This window comes from Taeniopygia guttata, chromosome 3, assembly GCF_048771995.1.
Source record: "Taeniopygia guttata chromosome 3, bTaeGut7.mat, whole genome shotgun sequence".
In the NCBI taxonomy this organism is placed as follows: Eukaryota; Metazoa; Chordata; class Aves; order Passeriformes; family Estrildidae; genus Taeniopygia; species Taeniopygia guttata.
This window is the reverse complement of record NC_133027.1, coordinates 55921817-55941752: the sequence shown is the minus strand read 5'-3', so window position 1 is coordinate 55941752 and position 19936 is coordinate 55921817. Positions and strand designations below refer to the sequence as shown.

Genomic DNA, 19936 nt, shown 5'->3' with positions numbered 1-19936 from the left:
AAGATGGATGATTTTAGGAATATGTACAATAGACACTATATTGGAGATGTAAATATCCATTTAACTGTTGAGGACAATGGGACCAGGGTGGGACCTTAACCTATTTGGCACAGCTGTCATGAGACTCCAATATAAATAAAAAACATCCCTTCCAGCTTACATTTTCACAATTTTATTTATCAGCCCCATGAAAATACCTTTCAAATCTGATAGTTACCTACAGCTTTTTTCACCTAAGTGTGAATTTATTTTTCTCTCACAAAACTTGATTATGACATAAGCTCTCTCCAACTGGAGTCCAGAAGCTTTCATCACTGCTTAGTATATTAGAATCAGAAACATTTTAGGCATATTAACAGAGATTGTATACTAATTGAGAAGATACACTTCCTTTGCTTGACTTAAGATGCCTCTGGAGTCTCTGTTGGTCGGTTTGGTGCAGCTATGAAATAAGTAACTTATTTTCTTCCTTAATGGCTTTCATCCTCTATTTTATTACCACGCAATCATATTTCAACTACATTTCTTTAGGCATAACTGATTTTGAGCCCTACTTGGCCTGCCAGGTTGGATCTTTCCATCTGTTGTGGATGTTTGCTCTACACACAAAATCTAGGTCTTCAGCAACACTTGCCACTTACCCATGCCAATATTTGTTATCCGCTTCACTACCCAGTCGGTAGTGATGCCAAGCAGCAACATCAAGGGAACACAGGCTTTTCACATCAGCAGTCACTTTGAACTACTAGTTGTTTTTTGCTGTTCAGTGGAATTTATGTTGTGGCTTTGATTTTGACACTTAACAATACTACAGAATCAAACAAATGGGCAATCTAAAGGCAAAGGAAAAGTATAACCTGTGGGTATTCATTTCATGACCAACGTGGTGTATTTCCCATGTGATTGTCTCCTCTCTTTCTACTCTTCCCCCAGCCTCCCCCTCCACCCCTTCACTCCAGTTTAATGAAAAGTTTAATTTCATTTTGTTTATCTTACATAAACTACTCATCTTCAGGATTTTCTGTTATTTTGTGATTTCCCTTTAACACTCCAGACTCCACAACTTCTATTGCTATGAAAGGTGCAAAGGCCCTTAAGGTGTGCCTTTTCTTCAGAGATAAATACAGGCTTCTTTTCTTTAATGAGATGGTCCAACAATGCACATCTACAGAGACATGTCCTAACTTGAGGCCAACCCTTAAGCCACTATAGCAGTAACCAAGAAGAATCTTAGCAATTCAGAAGATGCAGTCATAGGAATGAGTCCTTTAACCAGTAGTGTCTGTAAGATCAGAACCTTACTAATTCCAAACCCCCACAATTAAATTTATCAGCTTATAATTACTATACAAGAGCTGTCAGAGTGGGATTGCTGCATTTGTCCTCCCTCACAGCTGGAGTGTGAGAAAAGTCATGCCTTCACACTGCAGCAATATAACTTGTCGCTGTATCTTATATGTCAAATCTGGGGCCAGAAAGAATCCGCTGCACTGTTCTGCTGCCAGAAACACAAAGCAGACTCACACGTTAAAAAAGTACCCAGTCAGAAGGGGCATTCCTTGACCAGCAATCAAATGTAGAGGCAGCATCCATTCCTGTGATGCCAAAGGGTACCTTTCACATCATGCATGTGCATAAATTGTGTAACTTTGAGCTCCAGATGCTGCATACAAATGATATTACTGGGCACACGAAGTGTCCTGTGCCAACAGGTTGAAAATATTGTTCATGATAAGTGTCTTCATCAATTATGCATTTTTATCACAGTAAAATTGTAGGTAAAATGATCTTCTCCTACCATGCATTTTTATGCTGTAGGATTCTTTCTATTCATTATGGAAGATATTTTCAGCCATTAATCCAATGCCTTGGAACCTTGCTGAATGCCAATAGATTTGCCAGCAAACTAACCTCTGGGCAAAAAATACATTTCCGTTCCAGAAAGCAGCCTCCTAGAAGCTTCCTTCTTTCCTATAAGAAAACTTTATGGAAGAAAGAGAGACAATTTTCAGGACCAGCTTCCAGACCACTCAGGAATCTACTCATCTTAGGAACCACTCAGTAATCTACTTAGAAACCACAATGATGTTGCTGAGTAACTGCAGTTAGTCACTAAATATAACTAACTAAATGTAACCAAACCAGTTATATTATTTTACCAGGAATAAATTAGGCAGTTTTCTTATGTTTATTTCAGCCATTTCTGGGATCTTTTTCTCATTCATTTTTTTCTTCAAAATCTCTGAAAAGGAGACATCTTTACATACAAGAAGGCAGCATAAGTATTTTTCCTTATGTCTTGTTTATGTTAACATCACATAGTTTATAATTAGCAATGGCGATTTTCCCCTTATTTTCTTTTGTAACAGACACTGTCCATGGTTGTGCCAACAGATTAATGTGGAGACTACAGAACAAATATTATAAAAGTATCATCTAGGGAATGCCAAGAAGCAAAATGGTGCAAGAGTTGTGCAGACAGCCACTTTGATTATAGATTTATAGTCCATAGGCAGCAGCTCCTACACTGCAGCCTTTCTATCTCTTAAACAGCGTGTAGGTTGTATCAGCCCTTTAAAGAAATTTTGCATATTGACTGCAACAACAGATTGGTAACAGTTCTTATCACTGTGGCACCTACACAAAATTTAGATATAAACTCTGAGAAGTGGAAAGGAGATCAAGAAAAATACTTCAAACTACATTAATGGCTTTTGTGCTAGTACAGCACATTACATGTTCCAAAAACGTTGTATGTTCCACTTGAATATGAGGAAAAACTTTGTTTCTGTGAGGGTGGCTCTGGAATCTCCCTCAATGGATATTTAAGAAATATCCTGGGCATTGTGCTCTAGGATGATCCTCTTTGACCAAGGAGGTTGGATCAGACACTGTGTCGAACTTCACCCATTCTGTGAAAATCAGAGGACTATGAAAATCACCACCTGACATGCTGCATACAGAATGACACAGACTTTATTTGGCCACCCAGATGTTCCATTACTCTGCTTAAGAAATTCTCTACATCCTTCTCCTCTTTAGGACATGTTTGTCCCACAATAAAAATTCAGGAAAAGCACATACACCAAAAACATATATTACATTTAATGTTGTTTAAAGAAAGGCAACATCTATTTTTAATTTAATGAAACTGCCAGGCTATTTACTCTTACAAAACTGCAGATCAGAGAAGCAAAGTTTGTAATAGGGCAGCAGATTTCTCCAGAAACAAATGTCCTAAAACCAGTGTGAGAAGAAATATGAGAGTAAATAAAGCTCTGGGAGGTACCTCTAATTGGGATTCTGAGCATAAATGTCCAAGTCTTGCTGACAAAAGAGGAAAAAAGAAGCAGTTCCTTTGACGTTTTCCTGAATTTTCTAATCTAGGGAAAGTTCATTGCCGTCATTTCCACCAGTATTAGCAACATTGGAAACCTTAATGAAGACAAGGTTGTAGCAGGGGCAGTTGGTTTAGTACTGTGTCAATTACATTTGCTCAGGCCAATGGTATTAAAGACTGGCAGCCACACAAGTACTGGCAATGACAGACAGCAGCTGGGATGGTGCAAACTTAGGAAGCCTCTGAAAGCAGCAGAGACCAAGTGTCTCTTATTGCACCCATAAGTTAAGTCTTTTACAGTAGTAGTTACTGGTTTTAGGCATGCACGGGAAGCTGCTGTATTATTTTCTTGAGAAACAGGCATGTATTCTGCTATCATTCTTCATGCTTAGTGATGTTAGAGCATCTGCAGAATGAACCAGAAAATATCAGAATTTTAGAGTCTGCTCTGCATATAGAAAGAATCTAGAGATAAAACCCTAACCCAGTGGTGCTGTGGTAATTGTAGCATCTGCTGTATCAAATTAAAAAATGCAGTGATGGGTTTTCCTGAAAAAGAAAAATGACACTCCATCATCTCCTCTTTGAAAGAGTCAAAAGGCTTTTTTAGTGCTGTTTTTGAATGTGGAGCAAGAGATACTAAAAATAATTCATCAGCTTTATTTAAATTATGCAGTGTAATACATAAAACATGAAGATTACAACATCAAGCAATATATCTGGAACAAATCAAAACTACTTGTGCATATACATTATAATTCCTTCTTTAATTACTGGTCCCTAACCTCTTCCAGTGGATGCAGAATGAACACGTGAAATTAAGCACAGATACCTAATAGTGCTTGCTCTCTATTCATTGCCAACTCATTGCTTCTTTCTGCTTACATTAATCTCCTTTAAGAGCAACCTCCTATGAGCTGCATGGCTGCTTTTACTTCTGAAGCACTTAGATTTAAGAAAAAATATTAATCGGTGTCAAATAGGACTTGATTTCTTGACGTTCCACATTATCAAACGGTGTATTGCCTGTTAACTTAATTTTCACTAGCAGACTACCCTAAATGAAACCCCAGCATCTCATGATTGGCATTGTGAAAACACGTGCCTCAACCTCTTCACAAAAAAAATCAGATTAAAGCTATGTTACATGACATCACACAGAGATTTTTGAGAAAGCAAACTTGGTATCTTACAATTTTTTCAGAATTCTGTAAAGAACAGTCAGCAACCTCAGTCATGATCATGATCCCTGACTTCTAATTTTCCTAGCAATTACACAGGCATTACATATAAATTGCCTCATTTTACTACATAGCTGTGCTCCATAGTAGAAAAAGCTATTCTATGCACTGTAAAAAAAGGCATGGCCTGGTACACATGAAGGTTAGGCAAGAAGTCTGTGGTTAACTTTAGGTTATAATGCATGAAAGGGGTGAACTTGTACAGGCAACATATATTATGTGCTGCATTTTGCAAAATCAGTATGACTGCACACAATGTAAATAATTTTCTGTTTCCATAGCACTCCCAGGGTCTGCAGCCTGTGCAGCACAGCAGTTGCCATGAGTTTTTCATATCCAGGATTTTAGCAGTCAGAATCCACACACACATCCAAACACCATTAGAAAATGCAGGTTGTAAGGAGGCCTCTCACTTAACCTCCAGCTCAACACCAAGGCCAGCTGCGTGGTCAGTCCAGGTTGCTCAGGACTGCATCTGCTTGGGAGTGGAAATCCCTGCGGAACCCACTCCCACGGCCCAGCTGTCCGCAGCATGAGTAACTTTTTCCTTACACCCCGCTCGATGCTGTCATTTCACCTCACTCCCGGAGTCCCTCAGGAGGACATGGAAGCCCCTGGCTCCTGTTCTCGGCCAGGTCCCCACGAGTGCCGATCCTATCCCAGTCCCGACCCTGCCCTTCCCCGCACGGGAGGGTCGCTCCGGCCCCGCCCCGCGGCGATCCCGCGGGGCTCCCGGCGGTGTGTCCGTGCCGACCGCGCGCGGGGCCCGGCTGGCGGCGGCACCTGCCGGGGGCTGCGGAGAGCCGGGAGGGGTCAGCGCTTCCCCTCCGCTCCCGCGGTGCCGCCGGAGCTCATTCCGCTTGGAGGCACCGCGGGACAGCGGCAGCGTGCCACCCTGCCCGGACTCGCCCGGGGCCATGGCTCGCCAGCGGCGCTGCCGGACAGTGCCTCTCCGGTGCGATGCCGACGCTGCGGCGACGCCCCCGAAGCCCGTCCCTGCCCCGGGCTAAAACCGCAGCCCCGACGGGCAGCGGCCGCTGGAAACGGCCTAGGAAGAGCGGGCGGGGGTGATACGCTGCCTGCGGAGATTGACGGCTGCGCCAGCCAATGGCGGCGCGGCTAGAGCGGGGGCGGGGCCAGAGCCGCCCGGCCGGGAAGGGACGGGGCGGGGCGCGGGGGCGGGCGGGGCGCGGATTGGCCGGGGGGCGGGGCCGGCGGGGTTTTCTCCCGGGCTGGGCTGACGGCCGCGGCCGGGAACTTCGGGAGCGTGCGGGCGCCGGTGGCCGTGCGAGCGGCAGGTACTGGTGGGAGCGGTCCCGGGGGAGCGCGACTTACGCCGGCAATGGGGAGCGGGGGATGGGGGGCGGCGGGGGTCGGGCAGCCACAGCGCTGCGCTCGGGGCCGCTTTGCCGCGTATCCGTCGCCGTTTTCACTGGTCCGCTCCGCTTGCCGCGGGATGCGCAGGCTGCGGGCGGGGCCGGCCCGGCTGATCGGGTAGAGCGGCCCCCTCCCTCCCTCCCTTCTTCTGTGCCGGCCCCGAGTGGCGGCGGGGCTGGCGGATGGGGGCTGTCAGCGCGGCGGCCGGCAGGGGGCGGCAGCGGCCCCGAGGACGCGCGTCCGGGGGTGGCGGGGGCGAGCGGCTCCGAGCCGCAGCCTCTCCGCCCCGGGCGGGCAGCGGGGCGGCTGGCGGGGCTGGCTGTGAGCGGCTCCGAGCCGCAGCCTCTCCGCCCCAGGCGGGCAGCGGGGCGGCTGGCGGGGCTGGCTGTGAGCGGCTCCGAGCCGCAGCCTCTCCGCCCCGGGCGGGCAGCGGGGCGGCTGGCGGGGCTGGCTGTGAGCGGCTCCGAGCCGCAGCCTCTCCGCCCCGGGCGGGCAGCGGGGCGGCTGGCGGGGCTGGCTCCTCCCTCCCTTTTCCCGCAGCCTTGGGCGCTGGTCCCGGCGAGCCGAGCCGTGCGGGGCCGCGCCTCGCTGCTCGGTTCCAAGCCTCCCCGCCGCCTCCGGCCGCAGCTCGGCGCGCCCGGCCGGCGCTGCGCGGGCTCCCGCGGTCCCTGCCGTGCCCGCAGCTGCCGCGCTCTTGGCTCGCCCGCCTCTGATCTGGGCCACAAGGAGAGGGGTGCTTTTCCCCGACTAAATCTGTCCCGTTGGCTGGTGGTGCCTTTCCCGCACCCGTCGCGTGAATGCTGCGTGAAGAGAAGTGGTTGGTTTCCCAATTCCCGTCCTCCCGGAGCACCACTCCTCTCCTCCTGATAACTTCATCTGTTTGCATCTTGGGCTGTGCCTTTCTTTCGTCTGTAAGTTAGCAACTGCAGAAAAATGAGCTAAACAGGCCCCCGCACTGAGGCTGTTTGCCAAGAATCGGGTAGGGAGTGAAATCGAGGAAGACTTCGCATCCCTAATTTCCCTTCCCTTCAGGATTAGGGTAAAAATAAGTGTAGAATCCTCTTACATGGTTTGTGTCTACTGTTTTAAAATAAGGCTTCCTTTCAAGATGTGACGACTCAACCTCTGAGCATTATGCACTGAGATCTTTAAAAAAAAAAGTTTTTTATTTATAAATTTAGGTCCAAAGTTCTTTTCCTATTATTGTTCTTTGTAAGGCTTTGATTACAGTATTCTGAAGTCTGAATGCACTCAAAAGAGCTGTTAACACTGTGGTAAAATTTTTTTAGTGCGCAGCGTTCTTCCCCAGGCAAAGATCCCACTGAGTTGAACTTAATCCCTTTTGATGTTAATAGTGCTGTCCACACATGTGTGTGGCTAGAAGGATTGCTGATTGACGTGAAGGGAGTTCTTTTGAGGGTTTGTCAGTGTAATGATTATGATTTCCACCTTCCAAAAAAAATCACTGCCAGAGAACAAGTAATAGCCAGCTAAAGTAAACTTAAGGCGCTTTGATACCAGTAAAAACTAGCAAGCTGTTGATTTGGCGTGTTTTTTACTTCTTATAAAGCTCTCCAAGACTTTGTTTAAATGATATATTCTATATTTGCTTTAAAGCACATATATTCATTTTCTTAGCTTTATGGCCTTCTTTTCTGTCTGCTGTCATGGGTGCTTCCAGAGTGTTAGCGAAATGCAACAAGTACGGCTCTACAGACTTCAGCCTTCAGCAAATTCTCATAAACCTGTGTGTGTCCAGTCCTGCCGAGGTTGGAGTGAGGAAATGCTTCTTTGCGAGACTGTCTAAAAGAAAAGCTGTGTCCTTTAGCATCATGCTTTGAACAGCAGAGAAACGGCGTCCCTAAGTTACAGTGCCAACCAGTTACAGAACAGAAGCAGTTTGGTGGCACCCTGGGTTATGCAGCAGTGGCCCTGGAAGGGTGTTCAGCAGAAGTGCTCTGCTTCAGCTGCTGCTCTCCTCCCTTACAAGTTTCCATTTCTGCTGGCCATGCTGCTTTGTCTGCTCTTGACCTCTTGGTGGGAAGTTGAGCTGCCTTCTTTTGATTGAATTGCAACATTCTGCTGAGTTTCATTACCTTTGGGCTTAGAAAATTACCTTCCCTTCAGTGTTTTCTGAGGTTATTGATCTCAAAAATTTCTGCCAACAATTTGTATCTGTGGTAGATGAGCTTGCAGTGTAAAAATATAATTTAAATGGTCTAGACAAGACTTTCAAAAATACTCATATTCTCTTTGGGCATTTGTTGATAGTGGAGAAGAGAGGGACTTCAAAGTTCTTATAACATCCAGGGTTGTGTGAAATAAACTTCAGGCTTCATTCATGGGGAAATAGACCTTTTGTTCCACTTCTGCTTGGATAATTTTCCAGTAACTGCAGTAAATTAATACATTTTTTTTAGATTCAAGGGCTACACAGGTAGCATTCTGAAGCTAGTTTGTCTTCCTGATGTTTTAATGGGGATTCAGTGGCATCACTGAGGAGCTCTCATTTAGAGAAGGTAACCTGAAGAATAACTGTATTACTTCTAGTAGCCAGTATGATTGGAATCAGTTTGTGAGTGTGGATATAGGCAGAATATTCCTTTTTCATGGGACCAGCTCCCACATTGTGTTTTAAAGATGAAGAATGTGGATCATAGATGGAGAATAGAAAAGTGTTCTGGGAAGTACAGACATATAAAGGAGGTATTGCGGGTTGTGGTAAATAATTTGGGCATACATTCAATTTAAGCTGATGTTCAAAAAAATCAAACTAGGTTCATAAGAAATGTTTAAAATATATAACAAGGTAAAAAATTATGTAGTTGGTGCTTGTGGGGGTTCCTTTTTGAACTGGCCTTTTGGCCTTAACCTGGGAAGTATTTTTTAATATAAAAGATTGATCTATTTTAGGATTAAAAAGAGAGAGAACAAAATAAAATGATGGTAGGTATGCTTGTTACATGGATGAGAGATATGAAAGTATTCACTAGCAGAAAAAGGATCTAAATTGTTTATATTTTTAATAGTTGTGCCTGTAATGTGTAGCTCTACTCTAATTTTTGAAAGAGGAAGTTTTCTGCATTTTAGCGTACTGTGTGTAAGTTTCAGTAGGTTAAAAGTAATTTTACTAAAGATTGTAGGTTGTGATATATTTGCCACTAGATACTTCTAAAGCAAGGTTGAATACTTTCCTGAGGAAGATGTACTAAGTCGAACTGTGATTTCATTCTGGAGTTGGCCTTAAATAGGTGGAAGTGAGGAGAGGGAAGGTAGGCTGTCTTCCTCATTGCAAGCAAAATTAACCCAAGAAAAGCACTGTTGGAAAACTCTTCATTGTGTACTCGCACAATGGGTGGACACAGGAAGGAGGATGGGAGCAAAAAAAGGGGATGTGGAAGCATCTGATTGTTGTAATCTGGGCTATACAAGAAGTCAAACTGCATTGTAAGGGGTTATTTCTGGCCTTCTATTTTGAAAGCAGACTACTTTAAAATTTAAAGGATGTTAGCCTTTAAAATAAACTGCCGCACTTCTATTTTGTTAAGAGACAAAAATCCAAGTGCAAGTTAAATGATTGGGTGCGGGATTTCTTTCTCTTTGTCAGGGTGCTCACATTTTCAAAATGTTTATCATTTTATTACTGTTCAATTTCACTTATCTGGTTTTCTAATTTATTTGGTGGGTTAATTTTTTGCTTTTAGGTGACTCTTAATTATTCCCTTACAGGCAAGCAAGGTACTGTGCTGTTATCCCGTTGTCATAGTTGATATCACTCTACAAATCAAGATTCCTACTGAAGTGAAAGGTAATTTGTAGTTTATTTTTTTAGATCAGAAGATTCATTGTATGAATTTACTAAATAGACAGCCTTTTGTGTTCTGTTTCAGGTTCCCATTTACTTTAGCTATTGACGTGATAAATTTACATATCCTGAGTTGTCAGTTTTGTGATAGTATATAGAAAAGAACATCTAGATGATAGAGTAAATGTTTTGACTTCTACTTAAGAACTTTGTGGTGTGCACTCTTCTGTGAAGGTAATTTTGCTGGTAACTTATTTGTTCCATAGACTTCACCTTGTCTTTGAGAACTTTGTAAAGATTTACAGACTAAGTGAAGGCCATATCAACAGAATATTGATAAATTACTATTGGTAATCCAAAAATAGCTGTTCTGTTTGGCTAGTGAAATAAGGAAAGTATGTTCCATGTATACTATGAGATTATAGACTTGCAGGTGGGACAACTCAGCAAGAATGCAGGTTTATTTCTTTTAATAGACTTGGGGTAAAAGGTTTTTTTCAACTTGCTGTAGTGTCTGATGTCTTAGAGGCACTACACAAACACTGCATTACAACTCTGAGTTGATGTTGTAAAAGAGAATGTCGGATGCCAACCCTTTGCTGTGCACATCACAGCTGCCTTTGATGGCATAATGTTTTCGTGACTGCACTAAAGTATGGGATGCTTTTGAGGCCCGACTTCAGTGAAGCTGTCCTCTTGTGTAAAAACTGATGTCTCTGCAGATTCTCAGAAGCAGGTAGTGGTAGTTTGCTTGTTTCTTTTATTGGATTTTTTTTTTCTCAAGGAGATAAGGTACTACTACTGTTCATCTCTGTAGTGCTTTTATTAATAGTAGTATGGCTCATCAGAGAGTTCTTGTGAGGAATTGCAGGAAGAGCCTCTCTTTTAAAAAACTTGTGACTTGTCAGTGTCTAGGGGGTTAACTGGGTGTTTTACTTGATATTGTATCTACCATAGGACTCATATTTGTCTGTATCTTGGTTTCTCTTCCCTGTATTCTTTCTGAAGGGTGTGATAAAGCCTGTCTTTTAGCTTACCTTGCTATTGCTAAGTCACGCAGCCTATGTGCTCTGTAAGATCATTGTTAGAAGATCTTGCCATTGAGTAGTAAAATAGGGTTAGCTAAGGACAGTTTAAAGAGAACTGTGGATTGCCATGGTCCTCCAGGCTTGAATCTTCCCTTTTACTTCTGACATTGTCTATGTGGTTTTCTGTTTGCTAAGCAGTAGCTCTGGAAAACTGTTTAATAGGAAAAGACACTCAGTAACCAGAAAATAAAAATAGACTCAAAAAACACCACAACAAAAAACCAGAACAACCCCACAGACTCTCTGAAAGATCAGTTTCATCTTAAATTGCTTGCACTGATGACAAAGCAGAGTTTAACCAAATATTTATTGTTGAAATTACTCTCTAATTAGTAGTGTTGTACAGTTAAATGTAACACCAGATTTTACTGTAATTTACTGCTATCCCCTTACTGTGGGTAGAGAAGTATAGACTATACCTGTGGTATTCTTTATAGTGGCCTGGATAAGAATTTGACTACAACATTTTAAGAACACAGAATGTTATTAAGAGTATGGAAAGCTTCAGTATGTATTTAAAATGCATGATGTGCTGTCTTACCACAATGGAAAATTAGAACAGCTTTTTCTAATCTGAAATACTCAGTTATCCTGTATATGGGATTTAAAATATATATTCTTAATTCAAGTTTTTGAATTCATACTGGGCAGATCCTTGAATTCATACTGATTCAGCGTGTATCCTCCTACTTCTGAAAATCAAACAAAAATTAAAATTTGGTGATAAAAATGTGCTTGGGTTTCACATTTGTTGAAACACTTTTATTGCTTTCAGTTACTCACAAAAGCAGGGATTCATCAATTAAAATATCTCAGAATATACTAAGTATGTCCTACAAACTTCTTTGAACATTTCAGTTTTGGATCTGAAACTTTCAATTTCCAAACACAGTGTTTTGTACTTTGTAGACATTATTTGTAAACAATCTTATTTGCTGTTTCCTCAGCTGAAAGAAATTGTTTTATCCCATTTGGCTTCTCCTTTTGAAGTTGTATTTAAAAGCTGTTTTTAAATAATACTGTAACTGCTGCTGTTTCATCATCAAGCAATTAAAGAAGTATGCCCTGTATATCATTGATCTTCTCTTCAAGGACTGAATCCTTTTTTCTTGTATGGCTTTTTTGAGACTTTTCCTGGTAGAGTATTTCATTATTTGACCACGAGTCTGAAATCAACCTAGTGTATAGGAGGGAAGGAGGTGGAGGGAGGGTGGACAGAGTAGGAAACCTACAACCAGAACCCAAGAATGCTGTAGCATTAAATTAATTTTCAAGTCCATGTGTTGTCTTATGGTTGCCTTGTCCCCTCTGTAGATAACATTTGTCAAAGATTATATTATATTGTGGTTAGAGGCAGCTGCTTGTAATAAGGCTGGGATTGCTACGTATCAGTGTTACTGCTCCTTCTTTACAAACCCCAGTTGTATGTGATTTTAGTATTAAACCTGTTTTGGACCTCTAATTATCTCATTAGTTAACTTAAGCTGTTGGGTATTTGGCCTCACTTTCCCAGTGTGCTTTCTTGACTCTGTGTATGCTTAAGAATATATTACAGAGAGCAATTAATGCTTAATGAAACTTGTGCACTCACAGATTTTTTTTTTCGTTCCCCACCCCTCCCTGCTACTCTTGTACTTGCTTATACTGAGACCATTTTATTTCCAAGCATGTTGAATATGTAAGATGTAAGACATGTTTCTGAAGGCTGATATTTCATAGTCTCCAGATTTTTTTACTATTTTGAATTGGTAAGGTGAAACATGTAGCATATTAAAACATTATAGGTTTTTGTCACTTCTGGATTTAGTCCTAGAGACATTTCAGAAAGTAAGGATGCTATTTAAGTGCCATGGCATATATGCAGAATAATGACTTGGTGTTGAGGCTGAATAGTTGAGGGTTTTTTGGGGAAAAGTTTACACTGTCACCAGCACATTATTCATGTACTGTAGAAAAAATTAAGCTATGTAAAAGTGAAGTTAGGAATACTGCAACCCTGTGTTGTAGGTGAGAAAATTCTTGGAGGAAAGGTGCCTTTTCCGTAGAAATGCTCTGTAAAATTAACTCTGTTGTGAGAGTTCTATGTTTAAAAATTTAATCCAAAGCAAAAATGAAATTGTGCTACAGAACACAGTAAGAAATGACAGTGTTCCAACTTGGGGGGAGTGGCAGGGTGGTGTGGCCAATCTCATTTTAAAAAACCACACCTATAACATTGCTGCCCCCTTCATATGCTCATTGGTTTTAACAAATTTAGTAAAAGGTACATGACTCTACATTCTACTTTCATCCTTAGACCATTACAAGGTCAGGAATCCAAACAGAATATTTCCAGTCTTAACTAGAGACCAGGTATTAAATGTGAGACAGTTACCACTGAAGGAGGAGTTTTTACAATTTTAGCCCTGATATGAAAGGATGACTAGAAGCTGCTTTAGTTCTTGTCTCTTGTGTATTCTGGACTTCTGTTCATTTTGTTTCAAAAAGCATAATGAAGCTCTATAGAAACACCCACACATTAGCTGCAGCATACTTTGCCTGAGCTGATTTGTTTGAAACATCTAAGAAATCTAAGTCTATATCATGAGGAATCATGAGATTTGATATACTGGGCTAAGAATTAAGTATTTCATTTATTGCTTGCAATTGGATTTTTAAAGGCTAGTGTGAGAAAGGTTAAAATATGTTCCCAGTATATTGGGAGCAAGTTTGCTTCAACCATTTTTTTGCCTTGATAGAAGTGCAGCTTCTTTGCATTTTTCAGATATTTTGCTCAATTTCCCTGATTTTTGATTAAAAAAAAATCTTCAGTTGTATTCCAAGGCAACACCTAGTATGAAACTGGTTGGCTTACCATAAAATTACTCAGTGGTGGTACATCATGTCTTGGATAAAGGGTGAGACGTGCTGTATGTAGTATGTTAACACTTTGGAATGGGACCAGATGAAAACAGCTTTTATTGGGTGAGCTGTTTAGTCACTGTTGTGAGCCCTGATTTTCTGTCTTGAAACGTCTTGTCTCCATAAACTGTTGAATGATGTGGGAAGATTTTATTTGCCTGGTGTAGTCAATTGTGAAAAAAGAGAGGCAAAAAGGCTAGTGTGTTGTGGTCCACATGTTAAGCCTGTTCAAGTCAAGATCAACGTGCTTCATTCTTTTACTGCTGAATGACCTGTGCTTGCTTGTAAAGCATACTCGGTTAGGAAGAAGTCTGTGGATCCTTCCTGTTCAGAAGCTTACAAGGGTCTTCTTATTTTACTCATATTTAAAACAAGTCAGATTTTCTTTAATGGTTTTGGTTAAATGTTTTAAGACTTGAACTAGTTATGCTACAGAGATTTTTCTGCAAGTGTTATTTTTAAAATTCTGAGTGGGTTTTCATGTTATATTATTCCCAAGGTTAACAACAGTACATGACTCTTGCTGGAAGGCTCAGTATGTAAGCAGTTAAAACTAACAGTATAAGGCACAACAAATGATTTTATAATCTATGACTATTTTTAGATCTTTGGTTATATCAAGAAGGCGAAAGCATAAGTACTTATTTTGAGAAGAATTTGGTTTTTCTCTGCTAGTGCATCTTGGGTGTTAGGTGATTTTTAAAATTTACTTTTTTTTTTTTTTTACATGCCTGTCTAATGCTTTGTTTCAGGTAACTCAGGCAATATGTTTGTATGTGTTCCCTGGTAAACTGATCATGAAGGTAGCAACTCAAATTAAAGGAAAATAAAGTTAATATTATCAGAGATCTTATTTAATGTAACTTTATTAATTGGTTAATTAAAATTAATTAAAAGTAATTTCTGTAGCTTGTCAGATTTTTCTTGTTCTTTCATCATACTCCTGATTTTCAGTAAAAAATGGAATAAAGATGATCCCTCTGTTTTTGAGAAACAAAGTTGGTTTGTGTGGGTTTTTTTATGGGTATATAATTTTTGATTACCTTAAGAGAAGAGCAGCTTCTGTTGACTGATATCAGAGTATGCCTCCCACCAGTTTGGAGGAACCAGTCCCTTATCTCCTTTTATTGGCACTATATGTGATTATGGGCAGACTGTGGGTATGGCAGTGAGGCATCCTAAAGAAGGTCTAGGAAGGAAATTCCTCAATTTTGTGTTCTCACTGGAAAACTCCAAACCATGTGCTGCTGCTCACTTACTTCCCCCCCTCCTTCTTTTCCCCTTTGTTGGGTAGAGAGGCAAATTGGAAGTGCAAAAGATAGAGATTGTGGGTTGAGATAAGAACAATTTACTGGAAATAGCAATGAAATAAGAAAAGGAACAGTAAGAGCAAGAATATTAATAACAGTGTATGAGGGAGGTGAACGAGTCACATGTAATGCTCACCAGGCAGGGCCTGGTGAATACCTGACTGTACTACCATGCTACAGGATGCAGAAGGGACTCCTTCCCCTGTCCCCAGAGAATGATGTGATATAGAATAATCTTTGTCTCCTGGTGAGGCCTCCTCTTGGCTACTGTAAAAATTAACCCTGTTCTTGCTTGAACCAGAACATTATCCTCCCCTTAGTTGATACCATTCATATCATGCACAAATCCTATACCTACCAGCTATATATGTACATATATACATACACACAAGCACAGATATAATTTCAGCAGTCAATGGCTGTCTCTCCAAGGTGTCCATTGAGTTAATTTGGTCTCTACAATCTAGATGTCTTCCAGGGCAGGAGGGCTGATGTGCTGCTGGCTGGTTGTGAGCTGCATCAGGAGCCCCATGTATCTGGAGCAGACCATATTCATTACCCATGGTAGTTATGGCATAGAGTGGCAGTGCCATTCAGCAGCCTGTGTTATGAAAGTCAACATTACAGACTGTTCTTGCCCAAAAATCAAATCCCTTTGAGGCATGCATTGTGTTTCCCCATCCCTCTGCATTACCCAGCAACTTCTCAAACAAAAACAGTCGCACAGGTTGCCTTATATCCAAACTGATATTCCTCAAATGCACCATGGAGACTTCATCCCCTTCTACGGTAGGTGGGGGTTTTGGTTGGGCAGGATGTGCTTGATTGCTGAAGCCTCTGGAGTTAACTAAACCAGGCAGCCTTTGCTGAGTGTGGATTCCAGTGTTCGAAGGCCCCATCACCCACTGCTTTCAATGTGGTTTCTAACATCCATTGTTCTGTTCAATTTTCCCAGAGGCTGGCACATGATTGGGAATAGGGTGGACTCACTCAGTCCTGTGCTCTCTGGCCCAGGTATCTGTGAGGCTAGTTTTGAAATGAGTCCTGTTGTCTGGGTCAGTTCTCTCAGTGGTGCTGTGTTGCCAAGGACAAGGCCCAAGATGGTGTTCTGGGAAGTAGCATCAGGCACAGAGTATGTATCTGGCCATCCAAGGGTTGTTTCCACTACTGTAAGCATGTAGCCCTTGCCTTAGTGGGTTTTCAGCAGCGTGATGTAGTTGATAAGCAAGGCCTTCCCATATTTCTCTTTCAGCCATAGTCCACCACACCACAGAGGCCTTACCTTCTTGGTTGCAGCCCATATTTCACCATTATCGATTACTTGGGACATAGTGGTTAAGTCTACCCCTCAGTCACAAGCCCATCTGTATGTTGTATTGCTTCCCTGATGATGTGAGGCATGATGGACCCACTGAGCCAGAAATTACTCACCTTTTTGTTGCCAGTCCATATCCACCTAAGACTCTTTAATCTTGGCAGCTTGATCCATTGTTGTAGTTGTAGTGTTCTTTGGTAGCCCAGCTCCGGGTACGTGTGTATCTATGTGACATACTTTTATGGCCAACTTCTTCACCTAGGCAGTGATACCTTGGCACATTTCAGCAGCCCAGATGGGTTTCCCTCTGTGCTGCCACTTGACCTTTTTCCATCATTTGCTGCCATCCATGAGTCAGTGTAGAGGTAGAACATTGGCCATTTCTCTCAGCAGTATCTAAAGCCTGCTGGATGGCTTTCAGCTCTGCTCTCTGGCTTGATCCACCCTGTTGCTCAATAGCTTCTACAGCTTGTTGTGTAGGATTTCATGTGGCAGCTTCCTGTTTTCAATGTGTCTCAGGAACTGGCAATAAAGAGAGTGTGGTGCTTTTCATTTTCTGATGGTTGATTATATGATAGGGCTTCTTCAGCATGTGGTACCTTCTCCTTTGATGATGGTAGTCTGAAGTTTTTGTCTTCGTGCCAGTTCTTGCTGACTTCCAAGATCCCTGGGTGATTGGGGTTTCTTATTTGAGCTTGCTGTGTGATCAACACAGCTTGCCTACTCCATGTAGTGTCAGTGACATGATGTGTGGCTGGGACTTTCCCTTTGAACATTCAGCCCAGTGTTGGCAGTTGGGGTGCCAGAAGAAGCTGAGCTTCAGTGCCAGTCACTTCTGAGACAGCTCAAACTCTTCCATAAGCTGCTGGTATCTCAGTTGGAGAGTAACAGGCCTGGGATCCTTGGCATCTCTGACTGCAGAAATCATGGGCTTATCCTGGGTGCTTTTTTGCCAGACACTTCAGGAAGGACCTTTCTCCCTGGCTGCAATGTAAAGCACATTTTTCACATCTTGTCCTTTCCTGGCTGACCCAAGGGCTACTGCATGAACAATCTCCTGTTTAATATATTCAAAAAGCTTGTTGTTGTTCAGGACTCCACTTGAAATCATTCTTTTTCTGGATCACTTAATTGAGAGGATTTACAATCTGACTGTAATCTGGAATATGCATCTTCCAAAAACCCACAGTGCCTAGGAAAGCTTGTGTTTCCTTCTTGCTGCTTGGTGGGGACATAGCTACTATTTTGTTGAACACATCCACTGGAATCTGACAATGTCCATCTTGCTGTTTTACTCTTAAAATCTACTTTCCCAGATGGTTCAGGTATAATATTTTATAGGTAAAGTATTAGTTCAAGTACCTAACTGGTACTTGAAAAGCTGTGTGGAAATTCTGTTACTGAGATTTTTGGGTGTTGCAGAGGTTTAAGTAGCTCTCTTTCATGAGAGAACAGTTAACTTGGTTTTAATCCAGAAACAAAGTTGGAAAGTTTTGCAGTGTATATGTCTTTAATAAAATTAAAGAGAAACAAAATCATAGAATAGCAAATTTGTCATCTGTCAAATCAATGCCTCATGAATTTTAAATATTAGAACAGCAAGATTCTGCTGTAATGGAAATTCTACCTGTACCATTTTCCTAATTGTTTGCTATTACTAGGGTATTAGCACTTTTTTATAATAATGCACTGCCATTGGGTATTTTTACAAGCCTAAAGTTACAATTACTTCCATTTTTCAGTAACATAAAGTAAAATTACAGGATTTTTAAAACATGTGTTTGCAGAGCATTATTAGCCTGATATCATATGTAAATTATGATAGCACAGAGGGAAAATGTACCACTGTGTAGGAGTGAATTGGAATTGGGGATACTTGGGATGTTTCTGACTATGATTCACTGTTTGTCTGGTTTGGAGAGCTTTGAGTGTGGCTTTTGTACCTTTGATCATGTCTATCTTATATGTGCAAACATTTGAGCAGCAAATTTAGTCACTAGCTAGATAGTATTGAAGAAGAAAGAATTACTAATTTTGAGCTAATTTACGTAGTCTTATCAGTGGGCAGCTCTGTGTCCATGGATAATGCTTTTGAACTATTTGCTCCTATTGTGGAACCTTTAAAAAGAAGAATGCACTTAGGAGGCTGAGTATCTCTAGTCTGTATGGAGGTTGTGTTAAGCAACAGAAGTTGGGTTTTCATTTTCATCAGTAGATGTACTGTTGCATGCAAGCCTTTTGTAACCTCTTCTCCCCACTTGATTTTCTTCTGTTCTTTTTTTGGTTTCCCCTTGAATTAAAGTAAACACTGTTGTTGTTTACAAAGTTCTGTGCTGCTAGAGAATTGAAGATGGCTTTTGCTCTGCTAGTTATCGCTAAAGAAACATTTGTAGTGAGTTGAGAGTGGTCTGATGGTTCCATGCTGTGAAGTTATGCAAAGCTTTTTGTCTCTGATGTGAGTAGTAAAATGTTACTTGATCCACAGCTGTATTTTTAAAATACAGCACTATTTTAGCATGGAAGGCTTCTTGTTGCTTTATGTGAAAGTGATCACATTCAGGGCTTTAGCTGGAATTGAAGCAGTCACCTCAGAATACATTTGAATACATATTGATGTAATGAGATAATCTAATATAGGCCTTACATCAATATGGTTGTAACATCTTATGTAGAATCAAGCTAAGCCTAATATGCTGTCATATTCAGCCAGTCCTTCTGACCTTTTCTTCTGAAAACAGCTGTTGCTCCTTTTCCCCCCCTAGACTAAAGGAGTCGCCTGGTTGGCAATTAAGGTGTATCTTCCTTTGCATGAAAAACCTGTCAGTTTTCTGACCTGTCTTTGTACTTGAAAAGCACTGCCATAGGCTATGCTTACTTATCAATAGTACGCATCAGTTCACATGACAGAGCTGTCTTTGCTGATACCCTGAAGGCTGGTAATTCTGCAAAGGGCTTGAATAGTCTGCAAGGGTTTTACCAATAATTCAGTGCTTTTCAGCCAATAGAGTACTACTGTATTCAGTTTTCAAGTTTTTTCCACTGATTTGTTTGTAGGTATTATTTGGAATTATTTTTATGCTTTGTTGTATTGCTGCTCTTCTTCAAAATACGCTTGCAAATTTTAGCATGGAAGTTTTGAAGAACTGAACAGAAAGATCAAACTCTTCAAACTCTTAGCTTGCTCTTACACAGGGAGAAGTGATAACAGGGGAAAAGTCACTGCATGTAGACTGCATAGTTACAGAGATCCTGGGCTTTGACTTCTACTAACTTTCCATTTCTGATTGCTAAAGAGGGCTTAACTTTTGGGGTGAGAACTACGAGATAAGGAAGAATCTAAAGTAGCCTTTTTTTTTCCTTTGGGTCACTTGTTTTTTGTTCTGCAGACTTTTGTACTCTGGTAGGATAAACTATTCTTATTTTGCCTAATGGGTTAATGCCTCTAGTCTTTTTCTCTCACAGCTGGTGTGAGAGAAAAAGGCTTTGTGGCTGTTTTTCGAGCTTCATAGTGCAAGTGGTGATACTTAAAGGTCTGACTCAGAGCTAGTTGCTGAAGAGC

General features: G+C 41.6%; 1 protein-coding gene across 33 annotated transcripts in view; it reads left to right on the top strand.

Annotated features, from left to right (window-relative positions):
- The first annotated feature begins 5727 nt into the window (after positions 1–5727).
- Positions 5728–19936, top strand: part of EPB41L2 (erythrocyte membrane protein band 4.1 like 2) — a 111483-nt gene continuing 97274 nt past the window's right edge. For 7 of the 33 annotated variants that reach the window (XM_030267918.4, XM_030267914.4, XM_030267916.4 and 4 more), the window contains exons 1-2: positions 6627–6869; positions 9688–9766. In XM_030267918.4, the coding sequence (XP_030123778.4) occupies positions 6756–6869; positions 9688–9766 (193 nt within the window). In that variant the 5' untranslated portion in view covers positions 6627–6755. Of the gene's footprint in view, positions 5880–6623; positions 6870–9687; positions 9767–19936 lie in introns of those variants that run through there. The other 26 variants (XM_030267920.4, XM_032747300.3, XM_030267919.4 and 23 more) reach the window with 9 other exon arrangements.